The sequence below is a fragment of the Phragmites australis genome, chromosome 5 (genome assembly GCF_958298935.1).
Source record: "Phragmites australis chromosome 5, lpPhrAust1.1, whole genome shotgun sequence".
NCBI classification, from domain to species: domain Eukaryota; kingdom Viridiplantae; phylum Streptophyta; class Magnoliopsida; order Poales; family Poaceae; genus Phragmites; species Phragmites australis.
In genome coordinates this window covers 21,364,624-21,386,742 of record NC_084925.1, presented here as the reverse complement: position 1 = coordinate 21,386,742, position 22,119 = coordinate 21,364,624, and the positions used below count along the sequence as shown (strand labels likewise).

Here is a 22,119-nt window from a genome sequence, read left to right as displayed (position 1 = left end):
TGCAAATTATTAAAACATCATTTCAGCAAAAGTAACGTCATACGCTTCTACCCTAACCCATAGCAAATATACACTCATACGATAATCCTTGCACAGATCGTAAGCGCAGCCAATAGTATCTTTCATATAGCGATTGAAGGACCACGACAGCCTTATCATAGTCACATGAAGGGACAGGGAAAGCAGGAGGAACAGGGATCCTTGCAACTAACATCGGGATACTTCTTGTCGATGTGTGCCCACTTTTGCTTACGCCACAAATTGAAAGTCATATCGTACGACTGCATGAATATGAATCCATTACGAATTTAACATGCACCAAACACTTATAAAGTCAACACTACCAAATCCTATGCACTGTACCTTAAACGGTTAATTTTGAACCACAAACTACAAGAGTAAAATGGTCTATATACAAGAATAATACACAGGCTACATTATGCATTGGACAACAACAAACAAACAATACCTAATCTAACCATAACTTAAAAATTTTATCACCTAATCTCTAAACCCTAGGTAGCCTAAAACCATCTATAAGTATGGAGAAAATTGAAATTAAATTAATATAATGGAGTATTTACCTTCAATGAGTAATCCCTCAAAAAATCTCCTTTCATTTGGATCCAAAATCGATGGATTTGTTGAAGGAATTAGAGGAGAGGGAAGAAGTGACAAAGAACGCACTCGGGTGAAGGAAGAAGAGGTGCGGGAGGGAAGGGCCAGTGTGACCCACAATATGTAGTTAAGTCACGCCAAAGAGATTAGCGTGACAATCGGTCACACCAAACCCCATGGCACGACTCAGGGCTACCACGTTGGTGACTCATGGCATGGCGCCAGGATGGCCGTCAGCGTGGCTCTTTAGTCACGTCAAAGAGATTAGTATGACCAAGACATCAATATCTTTGGTGTGACAAAATAGTCTATTTACTGCAATTTTAGATTCCCACATTTTATTATTAAAATATTAGTTTAAAATAGATTAAATAAAAAAATTCCCTCGCTCGCTGAGACCCAGTTGTGATGATGTGCTCGCGAGTTATAAAAGCTGCCCCCCGGGCCACCTACTTCCCCCCTCCCTCTTTCTTCTCCGAATCCCCAGGCAGGCCGACGAGGAGGAGGGCGGACGAGGCAGGACCGGGCGCCAGGGCTCGGGTCGGAAGAGGCCCAGGAGCATCCCAGTCCCAGATCCCTCCTCCTGCCCCAGCCCGTGCCCGTCGGCGCGCCGTTCTTGCCGCGCGCCCTCCGCTTGCTCCCAGGTGATTTCGCGCGACCGACCGTCTTGTGCCTTTCCGCGAGCACTCGTGCTCTCTCCGGTGGATGGGGATTGGTGGGGTCGGATGGGGGTAATGGCGCCGCGTTTGCCGGTTGTGTAATGCGGGGCAGCTCGATTTGAGATCGCGGATGCCTGCCGGTGGAAGTTTTTCTTGGTCGGTTGGCGAGTCGGGGTTTTGGGTGGCGATGTGGACGGTGTTGGGTTTGCGGGGACGGACATTTTTGACAGTTCTTGCGGGATTGGGAGACGGTTCCCGTCCTCTGAATTTGACCAGATTCCCCTCTCCATCTGTTGTTTCCTCAGGGTTATCAAATAAAGAAGCTGCAGGATGGTGCTGTGGGTCTTCGGCTACGGGTCCCTGATCTGGAACCCTGGCTTCGACTTCGACGAGAAGATCCTGGGGTTCATCAAGGGCTACAAGCGCACATTCAATCTTGGTATGGACGGTCGCACGCGCCTGAATGGAAATCCAGAAAACCAACTACCGTGACTTGTCATTGTCCTGACTTTCGCATATGGTGCCTTTTTTTTTATCTCAACCTGAAGATTTGTTTCTCTTCCTTTTCTTTTGTCCCTGCAGCTTGCATTGACCATAGAGGCACACCGGAGCATCCGGCGAGGACCTGCACGCTTGAAACCGACGAGGAAGCCATATGCGTAAGAGAGCACCTTATGTTTGACCTTCCCCCTTTTTCAATGTTCAAGTTGCACACATGAATTAAAGCTTGCTGCATGCGATAGTATGCACTTAAAAGTGATATTGTAGAAAACACTTCTTTTAAGAGCTGCATTTTATGTTACAGTAGTCTCTGATGAGCGGCATTTCCCAGACTTACCTAATCATGCAAAACATACTTACTCCTGGCTGTAGGTATTGATTTGGGAATCAGATATAGAACTAAGTCAATGACCGAGCAATATCTGCAAATTGTTACTCTCTCTGGTTGCAAATGTAGGTCGTTTTAGCCTCCTCAATTATTCTCTAAATATAAGTCATTCTCGAATTTCTATGCATTTTTTTCTTTTTTTTCCCGTCTTGCTTTTGTTTAATAAATGCTACCACTTTCACAAATAAATGAGTTATCTTTCCAATGCAGAATAAATAAAGGGCAATAAGGTCATTTGATTTACTTTTTTAATCCTTATGCACAAATCTAAAACGACCTACATTTGTAATCGAAGGGAGTACTTCGATACTGAGTTTTCTTAAATGATGATCTGTTTGTGTAGCACAAGGAAAGAGAAATGAAAGCAACATCTTTACATGTTCCCTCGATATGGGGTGATACTGTACTGAAGTCTGTCAGACACTTTGGCATGAACTATTTAATGCATCTTTCTTGACAATAGATTTAAGCCTCGTGGAGTTTTTCTTGCCATCATTACAGAAAACCGTTATAATGGGCAGTGTTATTCAGTTTTGTATCACAAATTTGTTGCGAGTCACCCAGTGTTCCAACATGCTCTAGTTGCACTGCATCTCACTTATGACTAAGAGAAATTAAAGAAGAGTGTGGAGAACAATAGGATGACATCGAAGGAGAATTGTCGAAGGGTGAATAATTTCTTGTTGCATTGTATAGTAATCAATGCAAAACCTCAACCATTATAATAGCCTTATCCTTGTACACCAGTTACTCGCACTGGCATAACAGACTCACAACTCATATATCTGACATTGACACAACATGCATACGATAGTATACAGTGACTGAAACTCATGCAAGGTCAATGACTGACATCTGGAATCCAGTCATAGTTCTCGTTTCAAAGGCCAAGCTCTGTTTAGAGACAATGCTTTGCCCTGTTTGTATGCTAGTTCGTGACTCTTTTGTGTCAAAGACTTGCTGTGCACTTTTGTTCAAAATTTGCAAATAGAACTCCTTATCAACTAAACAAGCATAGTTCTTGTTCTAATCTTGATTGTGATAAATATGTTACTTGTTGGAGCAAGAGTTCGTCTTGTCCCAGTAAGTACGGCGAGAGTTTCTTTTAAGGAGGAAACTCAATCTTAAAGACGAAGTTTAAGAGGAAGGAACATCACGATGTATTGATGGTAGAAAAATGCATCACTCTGGGAGGAGTATCACAGCGTGACTTGGTGTGTTTTCACCTTTGTGTCTTTTTTTGCTGTTTTGTCCGTTGTCCTTCCACAGAGGACCATGACCTCCTATTTATAGGGCCGTGCGTAGCTTGACGTACAAGTTATCATAATGTACAAATATCTAGGATCTGACCGAATTACTGGACCTTATCCCAGATAACTACCTTCTACCCTATCGGGGAGATAAATATCCACCGTGGTAATTATCGTGGTGCCTGCCCCCCGAAGGGGGCGAGCCGGTCGCAAACTGCGGCCTGGCGCCGCACTGTCAGGGGTGTCAGTGCAGCCTCCATCATGCCGGGGTGTCAGAGCGGCGTCTACTAGCTTAAGTATTTAATGCCAGTCACCTCGCAGGCAAAATACGACCAGTGCTTCCCTTTTGGCAGATCTTTCCTGAGGTCTGATGACTCACCCAATAGCCTCGGGAAGCCGGTCTGGGCAGCAGGAGGCCGAGCCTTTGGGAGGCTGAGCCTCCGGGCCGGGGCTCCAAGAGGCCGAGGCCTCGAAGACTGAGCCTTCGGAATGCAGGGCTCCGGAAGGCAGAGGCTTCGGGAGACCGAGCCTTCGGAAAGCAGGGCTCTGGAAAGCTGGGGCTTCGGAAGGCAGAAGCTTCTAGAGACTGAGCCTTTGGGAGGCTGGGCTGATTAAGCCAAGGGGCCGTCGGGGGTCCTTGATAACGACCCCCAACATTACTTATTTAACGATTTCTAGTTCTCTTCATCAGAATGCTTCTGGAATGCTATGTGCATTTAGCTTCCCTGTTTTGGTTTCCTTACGACGTTTATGTTTACAGTTGATTTGTTTTTTGCAGTGGGGAATTGCATATTGCGTCAAGGGTGATCTAGAAAAAGAGCGAGAGGCAATGCAGGTGCAGTGTTTTTCCCCTGTTTTCATTTAGAAGGGGAAAATGGATTTATAAGGCTTGGATTACATTGAAAATTTATTTTGAAATTTCAGTACTTGGAGAGAAGAGAGTGTGAGTATGACCAGAAGATCTCTGTTGATTTCTACAAGGTATTATTTATTTTTGTTCGGTATTAGTTTCAAATTCTTTTTCCTGGTCTTTTACAGAACTCTCATTTTTGCCTTGCTGAAATGATTAGGAAGGAGATTTCCTGAAACCAGCTGTGACGGGTGTATTAGTGTAAGGCTCCAAAGTTGATATTGAAACTTCATGCTACTCAATGTTAACTTTCTGAGGGACTCACACAACTTGGTGCTCATGCAGTTTTGTATCCACTCCTGACCCAGTAGGCAACAAGTACTATCTTGGCCCTGCTCCTTTGAAGGATATGGCAAGGTGGGCTATTGCACTTCATCCATTTTACAGATGTACTGTTTGATTAAGCACCTCTTCCTGACATTTTTCTCTACAATCTCGTTTGCTATACCAGGCAAATTGCTACAGCCAATGGCCCCAATGGCTATAATAGGGACTATCTGTTCTCAATGGAGAAGGCATTGGCCAACATAAGTAAGATAACATCCTTTTATTGTATCTTTATCTTTATTTGATTAAGTGTTTAATATTTCTTCATTCTCATCTGTCTATTCCAATTGCTATTACAAACATGAATTAGTTGGCATGCTAGTGGCTAGCATGCTGTCTGAGTATTAGAAAAACACGATTGTGCTTAGTCGAGACTTACAAATGGTGCTGATGTGGCTCTGTTCAGGCCATGAAGATGATTCGATCATCGAGCTAGCTAATGAGGTGAGGAAGGTGCTGAACAGAACGAAGGAGACGAAGATCACCGGTTCCGATGCATCCCTGAAATCCCATGCTCCTCTTGTACCCCTGTCTGCACTTCCCGAAGGAACTGTTGTGGACTCGAGATAGCAAGATCCTGGAGGCCCAGCTGGACCGAGAAAGAGATCAAATTTCCTGACCGTACTCAACTCTTTTGTTCGAGGGCATACCATACTCACGATGTTGTACCGTTTTAAAGAGCTGGATTTTGCTTCAGCTCTGGCATGTTTGTGACCGTTGTGTACTGATTTTCCTTTGCAACAATTGTGGTGAGGCTGTTGCTTTGAGCGCAAATGATAAAGCCTACTCTAAGTTTTCCCTATGATGTATTAATGAGATAAGAACCCTTTACGGTAAATTGCGTCAAGGGAAAACTCATCACCGTTTTAGGATAAGAACATTTTTATGTACTAAGGTAAATCTTATCACCCATACCATATACACCTAGAAACAAGAGTAAATTCATAAATTGCATTGGTGCGTCGTAGGTGGGTTTACATGGTTCCCTGACACAGAGCTTGCTCCCATGGCTTGTTTCTAGCCACCAGGCCTTGTTTTGCTGATTAGGGATGCATATGGCTTGTTTTGCTGACTAGGGGTGTGTTTCCTTGGAGGGTGGAGAGAATATGACCATATAATCTTTTAAGCTCATGGTATGTGTTTGCTGGAGGGTGGATGAGAGGAGCCTAGCCAGTTTTGAATAATATTCCTCATGTATGATTGGTAGAATGTGTCGGTTATTTTTGCCCGATAAAGCCATGTCTAATCTCGATCATTAGTAAAATGATTAGTAATAATTAGTATGTTTATTACTTCTACATTATGGTTGATAAGTGTTAGTGAGATTGATTAGTGTAATAAAATATACTAATTATCATTAATTAGTAAAATGATTAGTTATAATTAGCATGATTAGTGATAATTAGTAATTATGGCAAAATTAGCATTGATAAGTGTTAGTGTAACAAAACATGCTAATTATCATTAAATAGTAAATGATTAGTGATAATTAGTATGATTAGTAATTATTATGGCAAGCTTAGTGTTGATAAGTGTAAGTGCGTGTCGATAAGTGTATGATTAACTATTCTTATTTTGAAATTAAGAGATAATTAAGCTAACTCTCGTTGCGCCCTCCTATTGGTTTGGAGAAAAAAATACGAAAAATCGAATTGGGTTCTCCCCAACTCAAATTTGGATACCTATTTCCTTTTTAATACGAAGGTTGTGGGTGTACATGCCCATCATTAGTTCAAGTTCTCTCGGACTGGAATTTGAGGGTTAAACTCAAAATTACATGTTAGTCTTCAAACATATTGTTTAAGTTAGGCCAAATCATCCTGTTTGGTAAAATTCTAGCTCGAGACTATATAGGATGAAAAGTTTGTAGGATAAAATAAATAGTTTAAATATCTATTTTTATTCAAAATAAAAACAAGATAGCTAAATCAAATATTCTCTATCTACTCACAGCTTTTTCTCTAAAAATTTTTAGAACTAGAGCTCTACCAAAATACTCTTATTAAGAAATTCAGGCTATACTACTGAGCTTCTCTTTATATTCTCCCCGAGTGGTCTTGATCTCCTTGAATTGTAATGACTTCATATCCCTAGACATTTTCATGCAAAGGAAATTGGGGTGTGGTATGACATAGAACACGTTCAAGTGGCTCGACTGAGGGTGAAGTTGTAGAGGTACGAGATATCTGATTTCATTAAAAATTGATATTTTTGAAAATGAGCCAGCTTTTCGTCTAGTCATGTATTGAAAGCTGATTGCAGTGGCAAACTAAAAAAAGAAAAGGAAAAACAAGGAAAAAAGAAAGAAACATAATCTCCTTAGTCAACTGAAATTGTAGATGATTTTAGTCAGTAGCAGATTGAACGCAACCGGCGGGCTTTAGGAGTTTTGGAGCATTAGGGTTTGGGAGGCTCCGGACTTAGAGGAAGGTTGTGGCCGAACCGGCGTGGTGGTACTGAGAGAGGGCAAATAGCGGTGCCGGTGACAGAAGAGTCAAAGGGACGGCCTTACACCGCCGTGCTAGTGCAGCAGTAATGGATTTGGCGGCGCAATAGAAGAAGATGAACGGTGAAAGAATTTGGTATGTTAGATGCTCATCCAACCGTCAAAAAGCTGTACTCAGGTGCTTGCTACTTTCAGGCACTCCAAAAGTCCAAATAGAGACCACAGGGACAAACATGGAAATAACCCGAAGAAATTTGCCGACTCCCGTCTCCACTTCTCTTCGTCATCTCTGATATCTCCCCACATCGCCCCTTTCCTGATCTCAAATTTATTGTTAATTTCTTCCGCAAAATTTGTTGCCCTTGCCCTTCACCATCGGCGGCTGGAAATACCAAGGCATCCTCCTTCCACCCAAGCCTTCTCTTCTCTCGTCTAGAGGCGTCGCCGTCTTCCTCCCGCCCGCCTCAGCTGGTGCTGGACTGGCGTGGAGTGGATATCCATCCGGACCGGACGTAGATTGATTTCTTCTCTTGTTGGTAAGTAACCCTAGCTTTCTTTGATGGCAGTTCTATGAGTTTGTTCTGTCCCGGCCTTCTGGGCCACCTTTCCTTTGCTGCGACTGAGAACAATCAAACCCACCAAATCTTTCCTTTCTCACCATTCAGTTAGCCATTTACTTGCGGATTTATTTGCTGCATACTCCCATGCTAATATACTCTATCTATCCTATCCATCCATCTATCCATCCATCTATCCATCCATGTCGAATGCAGTTCATTTTCCAAGAATTTTGGAGGTTCAACTGAACCCCCATCCCCCCACGTTAAATCCGCCCCTGAGACAGCTTACTTTGTAGCTGTGTGTGTTTGGTTCCCAATGAATTTTACTGTATTAACTTGCTTGTATTTTGAATGCAGAAACTGAAAATAAAATTTGAGAAATGAGTAAGCTTGCAAACATGTTCTCGGCCCTTCATCTAGATGCTGAAGATGATGGAGAAGATGGCATAGCTGAAGCAGCGCAGGCATCTTCCAGCATAGAAGCAACTGCTGCCGGTAAACGTGGTTGGCACTTCGTTGGTCCTTTTGTTCTTGAATGGAACTCCAAGTAATGGATGACATAATATTTAAGTTTCCTTTTCCTTTGTTCTTCATGGAAAATTGCTTGTATAGATCCTGTTTATCCCTGTAAGTTTAACCGGTTACATATCTTTTGGTGGTTTTCATGGATCTACAGGGATACAATTAACTTGAATGAAAAAATAGTACTAACCAAAAATTTGCCAAGGGCATAATAGATTTTTTTTTTTTACTGAAATGATTTGGTAACTCGAAGCAGTTTTCCAAGGTTCATGAGCCCTTCTTGTCTTTGTCCTGAATTTTATCTGAAAGTGAAAGGACTAGCTACTGGAAGAATCTCTTCTGTTTGACATAAATTAGTCTATGCATTGTTTTATGAAATTTTCTTCTACCATTATAGGTGATCCCTTTTTCTACCTAAAATTTCCAATTGATTTATGTAGTAACAGAAGAAAATTGATCTACTTCCTTTGGTAGATGAGCTTCAATTCATACCTTTGACTGCACAAAAAATTGCCCTTTAAGATTTATATACATACATAATTTGTGTCTTTGTTAAGGCCCACTTGCTGATTGTAGTTTTTTTCTTGTCTCAAAAGCCATGGTGCCTGCTTTTTGTCAGAAGTAATTTAACCTTAGAAATGTTGCTGGTTTGATGGGACTTTAAAAGACATTCTGCTGGGCAATCCAATATTTGCACCATATTTTTAATATATCAGTCCTTGGTTTAGTGTTTGATTTTGGCACAACAGAGTGCTTCAGTAAGTATGATGACTGATGTTTCGCCTCCCCCTAACGTTTTGCCTCCCCCGGCCGGCGCCCATCCTAATCCCAGCCACAGCCCCTCGCCAGCGTCCACTCTGGAACCGGCGACCACCCCTCCCTCCCCTTCCCCTTGAGCGCTGGCCACCTCCTCCCCTCTTTCGCCGTCAGCTCCACTGTTCACCCCGGCAGGACGCTCCAAGTTGCAGTGGCGGTTGGATGTCTCTCTGCCTTCCGCTCAACCCAATGAGCATCCTCCGGTGAAGGAATCCTATCGTGATGTATTGAGGAAGGACCCCCCCTCTTCACCTATGTTGGTTTCTGCTCCGTCCGCGTCCGCTCGGCAGGATCAGGTCCCTAGCGGACGTGGCTCTCTTGGCGTCCCCTTCCCTCGCCCTGTTGTTCAGTCCAAGATACGCCGGGCTTCTCAAGTGGACCTTGGTCCGGACGCTGACTGCTGGCGGCGGGTGATCAACAGGAGGGTGCTACGGAGAAGGCTGCGAAGTGGCCGCCAACCGTGCAGGCCGGTTCCCGTGGACCTGCGAGGATGATGTTTCAACTACTTTGCCACTGATCACTGGGCGGCGACATGTAGGCTGCATCCTTGCTGCTTCCACTGCCGCTTGCTGGGACATAGGGTGGTGGTGTGCCCTCGGCGGTGGTCGGCAATGGTTGTGAAGCCCACCTCACGTTCCTATGTATGCCACTGCATTGAACCAACGCCTCTGCCTTGTCCTAACCCAACGGGTGCCATTGTCTCTCATCATGACCCAGGGTCGAAGGCCTGGGCAGCCTCGGAGGAGCTCGTCGTTCGTCTTGCCACCCGGGGCGGGGTCAAGGATCAATTGGGCCCTTGAGTGCAGTCTGATACCGTGCAGCCACTCGACCTCGACCCAACGGATGTTATCGACTCCAGTCATGACCCGGGGTCTGGGGTTGCAGCGGCAACTGGTGGACAACCTCACCAGGGTGCTCGCGGTGGCCGTAAGCGCCGTCGTCCACGTCGGTGCCGACCTTTGGCGGTTGCTACTAATGTGCCGCCAACGTCTGACTCGGAATCCCCCATCCTGCCTGAACCTGTCTCGGCGCTTGCAGTGACAACGGCTGTTGACGCGCTCCTCCAACGACCAGAGCCGTTTTGTGATGGAACGCACGACGTGTACCAACTAGGCTGAGGACGACCTGCGTCAGGCGGGCTTTGTGACTGCGGTGGGCAACAATCACACGACGTCCCCCAAGGAGATTGTAGCTGCTCTGGCAGGCAGGTTTAACCTTAATAGAGAGGCTGTCCATTCACCGTTCGTCCCCAGAGGTCTTCTTGTTGCTATTACCAGACGTTCTTGCTGTGGAATCAATCCTTAATGATGGCTGGCCTGTGCACACATCGCGTTTCAGCCTGCACATCTGACCCTGGACGAGGTTTGCTCACGCTTCCAGCAGGGTTCTATCATTTAGGGTGGAGATCGCTCTTTGGGGAGTCCCAGCACATGCCTAGGAGCTGTCGACGGTGGTGCACCTGCTAAGTCCTTACTGCTGGGTTGAGCAGCTACACCCGCCACTGTTGATCGATCGAATCTCTCTACTTTTCGGGTTACTATTTGGGCGACTAATCCCAGCTTAATTCATGGAAGGAAGGATTTGCTGATCACTGGACCGATGGGGTTGGAGTTGGAAGTGCCGCCGCTTGGAAAACGAACACTTGCGTACCCCATAGAAATAATGCAAACTGAGATCACAAACTTCTTTGTCCCATTGGCTCCTCCACCACCGATCTCCGACGAGGACAACAATTGATGTTTGTGACGTTGCATTGGTTCAGAATATTTACAGGGCATTGATGGTGGCTCCCTTGTCTGCTCTGCGAATGTTGTACACAACACTTTGGCTAGCAACTCTTCACATACTCCAGTGGTAGGGGGTCGAGCCGACATGGTGGTCTCTCAAGTGTTGCTGATCGTGGCTGTTCAACCTGCAGTTGGGAGTCCAGAGGTTGATTTGGCACGGCTGAGCGATCATACGGATCGTTCCTGTGCTCCGGGCCCTCGGACCCCCATCCGAGTCCATGTCTTGTGTTGGGTGATGGATCGGGGCCCTGTGACAGCCTGCGTGCTACGACTTCGGTGCTGCTGGACTCCTGGGTGCAACGTGAGGATCTGGCACCAATGGCAACTCAGTCATGACTGCAGATACAGCGGAACAGTCACATGTGCAGCATGAAGTTTGCCCACCGGAGCTGTGTTTCGCTGTACCAGTTGTTCAGACTGGCTACAAACCTAAACCTGCACCATGGTCTACTCCAGGAGGAAGGGAGGCTCCAACCAAACTGCTGGCAGCTAGGCTTCTTCGTCTTCAGATCAAATTGAACCATCAACCCCAACAACTGCCTTCAGCAGGACTCTCAAAGACATCCGATGCGGTTCTCCCATTGCCAGAGTTACGCAAGAGAAGGAAGAAGACCTTGCCCCCTGATTTTGTGCCTAGATTCGCGAATCGTTCAGGTGCTCCCTCTGCTAATCAGCAAGCTACAACACATGTCATGCGAAAATTGGGCTTTTTGGATGAACAGGAGCAGCTGAACCAGGAAGCTCAAGATAGATATGGCCACCTATTTGATAACCCCCTCAGCAGAGCACATATTGCAGGACTGGCAGCAATCTTTGGGTGGACTGCTCCGGAAAACCTACAGGCGAGGTCGGTGGAGGCCTTTACCTCCGCCTACACCTAGATTTTGGCCGCCTCCCTTGGTTGTTTCTTTGCATCTAATTCACAATGTCAGCTTCAAACATATTAATCTTGAATGCTAGGGTACTAAATTCTAAAGCTAGAAGAGATGTGGTACGATGTGTGGTTAGCTCATGTCACCCGGATATTATTTGCGTCCAAGAAACAAAAATGGCCTTCATGCTGACCCAAGTCATCCTCTCCGCTCTTGGGTCCGATTATGACAAATATATTTTTCTACCGGCATCTGAGACTAGAGGCAGATACTTGTTGCTTAGAGAGGAGTTTTATTTCGGGAAGAAGCTCATCGAGTTGATCGCCATTTGGTGTCAATTACACTCAAGCCCATCAATGAGCCGGCTTGGTTGTTCACTGGAGTGTATGGCCCCCAACATGATGCTAGCAAAATTGCCTTCCTGTAGGAGCTAAGAGAGGTCCGGGATTTTTGCGATGGTCCATGGGTTGTGGTCAGGGATTTCACCTTAATTCATCAATCTGAAGACAAGAATAATACAAACATCAATAGAGACATGATGGGTCGGTTTCGAAGATTTGTGGATGATTTGGAACTAAAAGAAATCCCTCTCTTAGGTCGTCGATACACTTGGTCCAACGCGAGGGCATCTCTAACTCTTGTGAAGCTTGATCGCGTGCTTTGCACGACCAGCTGAGAATTAATTTATCCAAATTGTCTGCTGCAAAGTCTCGCTTTAGAAATGTTAGACCATTGCCCCCTCCTTGGTCTGCATGATGCGATCTAATGCAAGAGGAGATTCCATTTTGAGAGCTTTTGGACAAAGATAACAGGTTTTCATGATGTGGTTATTGAATCTTGAGAGTAGTAGGTTAGCTCCTCTAATCCTTTTGAAATTTTATCTACCAAACTCAAGAGACTTGCACGTGCTCTTCAATCTTGGGGCCACCGGCAGATTGGAAATGTTAAGCAGCAAATACAGCTTCCTTGCAGTGGCTGTACAGGTTGGTGAAGGCGGCAGAGCGGCACATTGGGGACGAGAGCCGCGACGGGTAGCTCGCACGATGAACGGGCGCAGAAGTCCCCTGGCGGAGGTGAAGGAGGCTGCAATGGCAGTGATCTGGACATGGAGGAGCCGAATCTGTGATTGGCAGAAGGCGCCAAGATTGAATCCGCGTGGGCGGACGAGTGCTTCATGACGGGAGGTGGGTGCCAATGGAAGACAAACGGTGGCCTAACGGGCGGCGATCTAGACGTGGAGGAGCCAGATCCGCGACGGGAACCGGACGGGCGACCTAAAGATGACGGGCAATGGTGTCCTAAAGATGATGGCTGGCGTGAACGGGATCGGTGGGTGGGTTAAAATTTTTTATTAGGCTTAACCCTAACTCCATGGCTGTGATACCATGTAACTAACCTTGGGGATTTTAGAGTGTGATCACGTTATTAGGGTGGATGTGTATATATAGCCATGATATGGGCCAACATGGGCCTAGATGATATATGGGCCTTAACAAGTCTCATCCACAACTTTGCAAAGTTGGTGGCAAAGATTTGGCTAATCGTTTATCGCAGAGGCTGTCCTCACTTGTCTCCCCTAATCAAAGTGCCTTCGTATGGGGATGGTGCATACACGATAATTTTATGCTGGTGTAGCAAATAGTGAAAATGCTACATAACTGTGGTCAACCTCGTCTCCTCAAGCTGGACATTACTAAGGCCTTCGACTCGGTGTCTTGGTCCTTTCTCTTGGAGGTTCTTTCTCATCTCGGGTTTGGTCGGATGTGGCGTAATTTGATATGCATCCTTCTCTCCTCCGCTACCACCCGAATCTTGTTGAATGGACAGTTGGGAGAGGAATGCGTCAAGGTGACCCTCTTTCGCCTATGCTCTTCATTCTTGTGATGGATGTGTTAAATTCTCTCATCTCTAAGGCATGTGAGGCTGGTCTCCTCTCACCTTTGGCCTCTCGTGCAGCTGAACACCATGTTCCTTTACATGCCGAGGACATGACCCTCTTTCTTCGACCAATTCCTCATGAGATGCAGCTAATTAAGGGCATCCTCCATATTTTTGGGCATGGTTCAGGTCTGGAAACTAACCTCCAAAAGAGCTCGGCTGTTCCCATCATATGTGGGGATCTTGAGGTCAAGGCGATTGAGGAATCCTTGTCTTGTCCCAAGGTGGATTTTCCTTGTACTTATTTGGGCCTCCCCATCATGGTGCAAAAGCTCCGCAAAGCAGACTTAATGCCTCTTATTGAAAAGGTAGCGGATAAATCGCTTGCCTGGAAAGCTTCTTTGATGACTAGGCCTGACTGGATGGTATTGGTTAAAGCTGTTCTCACAGCCATTCCTATCTATGCCTTGATTGCGATGGATCTGCCTAAGTGGGCACTTCGAGCCATTGACAAAATTCAGCAAGGATTCCTTTGGAAGGGAAGGAAAGATATCAATGGTGGTCATTGTCTTGTGGCATGGGAAAAGGTTTGCCAGCCATTTGAGTTCGGGGGACTTGGTATCCACAACTTGGAAAAGCTCGGCTGGGCGCTTAAGATGAGATGGTTATGACTGAGGAAAACGCAGCCCGACCGTCCATGGGCAGGTTTTCAGATTTTTGTTGACGAAAACATCTCCTCACTTTTTGCTATATCGGTCACATCCCAGGTGGGCAATGGCTTAAATACCCTCTTCTGGACCGTCTGTTGGTTGCATGGACATTCTTTGGTTGAATTGTCTCCCAATTTATAGCAGCAGTTCCAAGGAGGTTCATCAAGAACAGAACCGTTGCCCAGGCCTTGCATGCTCAATCTTGGGTCCATGATATTCGAGGTGCACTTTCGGTTGTTGTTCGAATGGAATATTTACAACTCTAGGACATTTTGGAGGAGATTGAGCTGCAGCCGGAGACACCAGATTCTCACATATGGCGTCACACCTCCTCTGGCCTTTTTTTTAACCCAAATCAGCTTACATGTATTACTAAATAGACGCCACGGGTTTTGAACCTTGGAAACGACTTTGGAAGTCATGGGCTCCTTCGAAATGCAAGTTCTTATGGTTGGCCATTCGTAATCGTGTTTGGACAACTGATCGCTTGGAACGTCATGGACTTCCTCATCCTAATCATTGCCCCCTTTGTGATCAAGAGGAGGAAACTGTCCAACATCTACTTACTGGTTGTGTGTTTGCAAGAGAAGTTTGGCATCAGCTCTTGGATTGGCTTGGTCTTCAGTCCCTTTCTCCTAATGGGGTTGAGCTTCAATTCGCCGAATGGTGGAGACATGCACACCAAAGAGTTGAAAAACAGCACCACAAGGTCCTCAACTCGCTGATCATTTTAGGAGCTTGGAGTATTTGGAAGCAACGTAACGATTGCGTGTTCAATGGTGCATCTCCTAGTGTGCAGGTTGTAGTCAGGGCTATCAAGGAAGAAATCAATATTTGGTGTCTTGCCGGTGCCAAGGGCCTGATGGCCTTGTGACCGAATTAGGGGTTTAATCTTAAGGTTGTTGGTCACTCCTATTAAGTCTACTGTAGTGTTGTGGGGGTGCCTTTTTGTGTGAAGGGGATTGTACATGGACCGTTTGTTTTCCTCTCTCTCTTAATACAAAGATACACAGCTTTCCTGCGTGTTTGAGAAAAAAAATATTGGCACAACAGTGTTGCTTGCTCGCTGGCTGTAAGTTTCGTACATCTGTGGTACAGTTGGTTATACCGTGCTTCTTATATGTCTTAAAGTATCGTATATTGGATTTTTCATGTTTCAAAAATAATTATGCATTCGTGCTTATTTCAGATGTGGCTTTACATTTGTCGGTTAAATCGGTTTTGATGTTGCGTTAGTCAACATGTTTTAGAATAGAAAATTTGTAACACTGCAAACATGTGCAAGTTGGTTCCAACTTGAGGTTGGCGAGGGGAGCCTGGCCTCCTGAGGCCACTTGTCAATGACACGCAGATGTTATTTTCCATCGTGCATAATATTTGTAGTATTACCGACGAGTTTGATATGGCCTTTATGCTCAAAGCATTTTTGTCAGCAAATGATCAAATATTTAATCTGGCTAATAAGGTATTTATTTTCTTTTCTTCGAAATTTAGTCTTCATGATACATAGGAGGAACCCCTTTGGGTAACTGTTGGAGAGATACTTCTGTAGTTGGTTATATTTATGAAAGTTCTAATTCCTAATTACCATCCAGTCATGGTTAGAAATTGCGTTCACTATGCAGATAAAAACAGGCAGAATGGCATTATTGCAGTAAACTATGATGAAAGGACACTTATATCATCTGGTGATTTCAAGATGCCTTTGGTGTGGATAGACTTGGAAATGACTGGTGAGTCTTTTGTAAATTTCTACAACTTGTTTTTATCTTAAATCCTCAGAGAATTCAGTTTTGGTGTTGCGCCATCAGCCCATCATTTACTTGTTTAATCACTTTTCATACTTTATTTTCTTGTTATTAATAATTTATGTGTGTATTATTTGAATTTTGAAGAAAAATAGTTCGTTTTGGAATAATTTATTATTTTTAAAATGCAATTCTTTTTATTTCCGATCTGTTCATAACATAGAGAACCAAAAGAGACAAGCATTGCATCTTGTCATGTTGATACTCTATGGCATGAATGAATTTGACCATGAATCCTGGCATGTGTGCGTAACATGAATTGCATAGCATAGGTCTTCCTAGATATTTTTGAAACAGTGCATCTCATACTTTACAGCACTTACAAATTGCGGTGTTTTTTTAATGGCTTTTATATGAGGTTCTTTTGCCTAGTGGACATGGTCCAACATAGATTCTATTGAACTGGACAAATTACAGACCAAGGAGGGTCCCGTCTCATTTTTCCTGAATAACTTTTTATACTGGCCTGAAACAAGAAAGGCTACAGCAAGCGCAAGAGGAAGATTGAGAACATTCATGATGATTTTCTTCCCTGGAACATTGTTGATGTTAAAAATTTCTTATCTCTGATCTGATGAGAGGTGTTGCTGCTTGGAATCTAAATATTTTGTTATCTTTTCCTCGATGGATTGTTTTATGGATAGATAGATCGAATAAAGATTTGGATTTTTTTTAATTTTCGTAATATGCTTAAAATGACTAATGTAAGCACACACTTCCTGGATTGTATAGGTTTGGATATTACGAAAGATCGGATTTTGGAGATTGCTTGCATCATAACGGATGGTAAACTTACAAAACAAATAGAGGTTGCATTTGAACTGAAGTACCTTTGTTGCTTTGTTCTATGTAGGTTTTGTACAACATGATGGTGTTCTTTCTCACTTTAGCTTTTTATATAAAAAAACGAGAACACTTTCTTTGTGGTACCAAGGTTTTCGCTGGATCTCCTATACCAGTGGTTAGAACTGAAATGCTTGATCGCATGCTTATAATGAGAATTTTGTTTAAGAATTGAGGGATTAGTGACGTACACACACCAGATTACGGTGATAGGTTTCATTGTGGTTATTTCCATCATCATTCTTGAAATAATTGTGGCTAAAATGCCTGGTGACTGCTAACTGGATTCTTTCTATCGACACATTAGCCCATTATTAGCTGCCGATGATCCATGTTCCTCCATTATGTCATTAAGCAGAGATAGTGCTTCATTATTTGTAGTTTGCCAGTCTAGTCATATCAATGTCAAAATAACATGTTTGTCTGTCAGCATGCCATCTATAAGTAGAATTATTTAGCATGTTTATCTTGCTATTTTGTAGGGTCCTGACTTGGTTATAAGCCAGAGCAAGGATTGTTTAGATAATATGGGTGAATGGTGCAAAACTCACCATGCAGCTAGTGGTATGTAGCACCCTCTTCTAAAATAACATTTTCCTGTTGTATTTTATGTCTGAATATAAATATGGTACCCTGATTTTTAATTTAGGTTTGACAGAAAGAGTGCTGCAGAGTGAACTTTCTGAGCGCGATGCAGAGTCACAAGTATGTTTTTCTGTTTCTGTGGTAACATGACTTTTTTTTTTTGGAATTTTGTTTATAGACATGACTGAAGTTGCAGCACTCAAGATTATTCAATACACTAAATAGTCTTGGTTCAACACTCTAGTTTAGTTTACCACCTTTTCTTGAATCCTTACATGCTATTGGAAAGTTCTAAATGGTTTCACACATGTCCACGATTTTACTCAACATGTTCAAGGTTCAACTGAATCTATGCCTTACTATCTAGAGATCTATGAACTGTTCATCCGAATCCCTGTAGTTTGCATGAATTTGGTCATGCTACATGTAAATATCAATGCTTGCTTACTCAAATAAACTGTTTGGGACACTGTTTAGAAGGTGACCGCCTAGCCCGCCTAGGCTTCGACTGGGCACTAGGAACCACCCTCCCCCGTAGTGTTTATTGCCTCCTAGGCACTTAGTGTTTATTTAGAACACTGGATCAGGAACTGACCATGTAATGATGGAAACATAAGGTAAGATATATATGTCAAGTTGACCCTTAAATTTGCTCAAACAAAAACAAATAGTCATTTTGAAGTGAAGACAATTGACTGGAGAACTAATTTGATGAAACAGTATGGTAATACATGGACGTAAAAACAAACAATTCCTAGAGTAGCAATTTAATGTATCAAATTGTTAGTATGGGCTATGGGCAACCTGAATCAACAATTACTACAAATACATGAACTTGTAGCACAGGGATACTTTAATCTTCAACAATTTTAAACCAATATAGATATAGATATATTCTATAAATGATGTATTGCACTGTTCAATCTCAATTCCAGTTTTCTTTTACTTTTATTTTTATCTTCCATGCTGCTGTAATGTTTTACCTCCAGGACTGTAAAAACAGAGACATGCAGCTTTCAGTTTATTTACGTATCTGTTAGATAGTCAGTTGTTACGGATAAGGACCATTCGTTTTTAGGAACGAGCACTACCTTCTATATAGGTGATTGTATCCGGATTATGTTTTGAGTGTTTCCCCCCTTTGAAACAAGTGCAGGTGCTCTGCCAATTCGTTAGAGAAGGTGGTGAGCACCTAGGACTATCCTAAGACTTGAACCTGGGTGGGTGGGGGTGGTTAAAGAGCCTTCCCACCATTCGGCCACAAATCGGATCTCTTTGAATTGTTGTGTTACTTTTATTCTTCAGAATCAGTAGTGCGTAGTTCGTAATTCTACTACACTTGGGTCTATTGCAAATTTTAAGTTGCGTGGGAAATTTGGAATTCATATTATATGAAGTCTATTTATTCTTTCTTCTGAAGTCCATCTATTCTTCTTTGGCTAATGGTATTGAATTAGTTTAGTACATCAATTACATGAAACCTTAATTATTTGTCTTCTCAGCATATATGTAATTAACTAGTCATACTGAAGAAACCAGATGTTAAAAATCCCCTTTCTTGAAGATCATAGCCAATGTTCCCCTAATACAGATTCTTCTGTTGGTAGGTGTTAGACTTTGTTATCAGGCATGTAGTTTCAGCCACTCCATTATTAGCTGGGAATTCTGTGTACATGGATTTACTATTTCTGAAGGTTAGTATGAATAACTGGGAATCCTTTTTTATTTTTTGTTAGTGCAATTTCTTTTAATTTTACGCAGCACTTTTATTAAGTCTAGCTTACCCTCTAGAACCGTCGAAGTAGTCTACTTATGCTCAAACTACTGAATCAGTTATTTAACATTCTAATTGCATTCGTCACTGGTGTGAATGAACTATGCCAAATGTGTCAACTCTTTCCTGGTTGGATTTTTGTCCAATAAGTTGTTTTACTAATATGTAGTTACTTTCCTGCCAGTGCCACTGAAACAGTTACAGTTTAGCAAAAAGTTGTGTCTGTCTAAGAAAAAGAGAAGGGTTGTAGACATCTCAATTTAACTTGCATATGCATCCTCATCTATTCCTACTCATAAGTAGATTCAATGAAATTAACACTTGGAAAGAACACAATCGTACCATCTCTTCACCATTTGGAATAGACCATGCCCCATCAACCTTCTGATATATAACCCTCCAAACTTGCATACCAGTAGGCTACTCACCGGTTTTTGGGTCTCTCTACATTCACATAAGTAAAAAAAGTTGTTAATTCATTACTATTTAATTGATAAATAAACTTTTTCTCACCAAATCGTATGCGATCTTAGCAATCGATTTAGTTCCTACTTTAGAACCCATCTCTTGTTTTCCTCTATTAAGAGAGTTTTGTTTCCTCCTTTTTTGGTTAACAAATTAGCAGTGTATCAGTTAGTTGAAATATTGTGTTATACCAAAGGAGTTTTATGTAACATAAAATCAGTATCTGTCCAAAAATTTCTTTTCAGCCACGCTAATCTTCTGGTGAGACATGTGTTGGCCATGGTTGGTTGTCCTGGTACATTTGAAGTAGACGGGAACGTCGATTATTGTATTGACTCTCTACTTATCTCATGATACAATCTTTATCGTGTTCTCAAATATCCGGAAAAGTTCCCTTCACCACACTGGTTCTTTACATGGTAGCATGTTTTCCAATGGTACCAATGTAAAAAGCCAGTGTAGTAAAAAGCTCAGGAAAAGTTTCCTTAGCTCTTAGAACAAGATAAAGATTGTGCCACAAGACAAGTAGGGAGTCAATATAAGAATCGGTGTTACCGCCTTCTTCAAATGTACCGAAATAACCAACCAAGGCCAACACATATCTTACCAGAAGATCGATGATGGTTGATAAGAAATTTGTGGACGGATGCTGATTTTCTTGTACATAAAACTAATTTGGTATAACACAATATTTCAGAGTTTGTTAATGGAGGAAACAAAGCTCGCTTAATAAAGGAAAACAAGAGATGGATACTAAAGTAGGAACTAAATCAATTTCTCAGATCGCATACTATTTGGTGAAAAAAGTTTATGTATCAATGAAATAATTATTCGTTGTGCTTCGTTGTCTGTTCCAATTGGTGAAGAAAAAATTGCATGATTGTGTTCTTTCCAATCTTCTTTTAATAATATCTATGAGTAGGAGATGTTGAAACTTCCTTATGATTAAGAAACTAAGAATAGATGAGGATGTATATGCATGCTGAACCGAGGAGATGCCTACAACCCTTCTCTTTCGCTTAGACAAAAACAATTTTTTTGCTAAAGTTTCACTTCACACTGGTAGCAATTGTTCCCATCCACTAGCATGACAGTTCATTCACATCAAACTTAGTAATAACATGAACTGCATATTAGTAAAGCAATTTATTGGACAAAAATAACCGGGAAAGAGTTGAAACACCTGGCTTAGTACATTTGAACTAGTCCACTTGATGCTCAAACTACTGAATCAGTTATTTAACTATGGAAGTCAAGCTTTGCTTGGGAAATTCTGCTGATATGTAGTTTCACCACTGATCAGCTTATATCACAATTCACCCAACCAAATCATCAAGGGGTATAACAGACCTGTTTTTTTAGGACATGATGAGGTTAAATAATCATCCAATGATGTAATAGAAAATGCTTATTATTGAACACATTAATTGCAATATATTTTGAATTACACATAGGATGGATATTCCCCCCTTTTATTAAAAAGAGCATTTTCCATTTCAAGTTCGAGGTATTTTTCAGCCCTTGGTGGATGACACATCTGTTTTCCATTTTCCTTGACAGAAGTATATGCCACAGCTTGCAGCCATTTTCTCTCATGTAATTGTTGATGTGAGCAGTATAATGGCTTTGTGCATCCGATGGTACCCCAAAGGTAAACTAAATTTGATGGCCATGGATAAGTACTCTTCAGTTTCCGTAGTTAGTAATTACACACTTACACAATGCCAAGTGGTGGCAATATTTGATATGTTTTAGCATCACTATAGTTTTCAGTTGTAGTTTTTTGGGTTTATACCAAATCAGAATTTGCAGCTTCTCTTCTAACGTGAGGTGATGGGTAATACTTTTTAGTAGCAAACTATCCGTGAATATCCCAGATAATCTTTTTTTTTTCCTATTGAATATCTCAGATAATATTGAAAGTCTAGATATGAGACTTGAACTTGTTTGTTCGCCATTTTACTTTCACAGAACGGAAACAAACTCCAAGAAAACGAAAAACCCATAGGGCAATGGATGATATCAAAGAAAGCATCGCGGAACTGAAATACTACAAGGACAACATTTTCAAACCACAGAAATTTAAGAGGTAGCCACATGGATCAAGTATACAGTCATCATCATGTTGGCCATTGAATCGACTGACAAGCAGCCAGAATCAGAGAGGCAATTCTCATTTCAAAGTTTGATGCCTCTCTTTAATATGTAAGAGCTCCATCAAACATCGTTTGTATATTGATCAGTGTTTTGGTGTAATGGCCGTATTACTCGCCTGCTGCTGGGATTCTGAACCCTGGATGTATCTTGAAGTTTTAGACCAAAGGCATTTGGCCTTATTTTTTTATAGAAAGCAAATAAGATATCTGCTGGGGTTACCAGCTTTACAAGGGAACCAAAAAC

General features: G+C 42.6%; 2 protein-coding genes across 5 annotated transcripts; both read left to right on the top strand.

The window, feature by feature from the left end:
- The first annotated feature begins 1,066 nt into the window (after positions 1 to 1,066).
- On the top strand, positions 1,067 to 5,455 carry LOC133918913 (gamma-glutamylcyclotransferase 2-2-like). Its single transcript, XM_062363042.1, has 9 exons — positions 1,067 to 1,262; positions 1,583 to 1,716; positions 1,860 to 1,936; positions 4,195 to 4,251; positions 4,341 to 4,397; positions 4,487 to 4,527; positions 4,612 to 4,683; positions 4,778 to 4,857; positions 5,060 to 5,455. The coding sequence occupies exons 2-9, from the start codon at positions 1,608 to 1,610 to the stop codon at positions 5,221 to 5,223; spliced, it is 657 nt and encodes a 218-aa protein (XP_062219026.1). The 5' UTR covers positions 1,067 to 1,262; positions 1,583 to 1,607; the 3' UTR covers positions 5,224 to 5,455.
- A 1,641-nt stretch (positions 5,456 to 7,096) lies between these two features.
- Positions 7,097 to 22,081, top strand: LOC133918912 (oligoribonuclease-like). 4 transcript variants are annotated; one of them, XM_062363038.1, is made up of 9 exons: positions 7,097 to 7,235; positions 8,017 to 8,163; positions 15,870 to 15,977; positions 16,785 to 16,861; positions 17,378 to 17,459; positions 17,545 to 17,600; positions 19,088 to 19,174; positions 21,280 to 21,370; positions 21,691 to 22,081. In XM_062363038.1, exons 2-9 carry the CDS (start codon positions 8,040 to 8,042, stop codon positions 21,810 to 21,812), a joined length of 747 nt encoding a protein of 248 aa, XP_062219022.1. In that variant the 5' UTR covers positions 7,097 to 7,235; positions 8,017 to 8,039; the 3' UTR covers positions 21,813 to 22,081. The 4 variants fall into 4 exon arrangements, with proteins under 4 accessions (XP_062219022.1, XP_062219024.1, XP_062219021.1 ...); XM_062363037.1 differs by lacking the exon at positions 7,097 to 7,235 and adding an exon at positions 7,280 to 7,635; XM_062363039.1 differs by lacking the exon at positions 7,097 to 7,235 and adding an exon at positions 7,284 to 7,635 and having other exon boundaries at positions 8,017 to 8,154.
- The last annotated feature ends 38 nt before the right edge of the window (positions 22,082 to 22,119 follow it).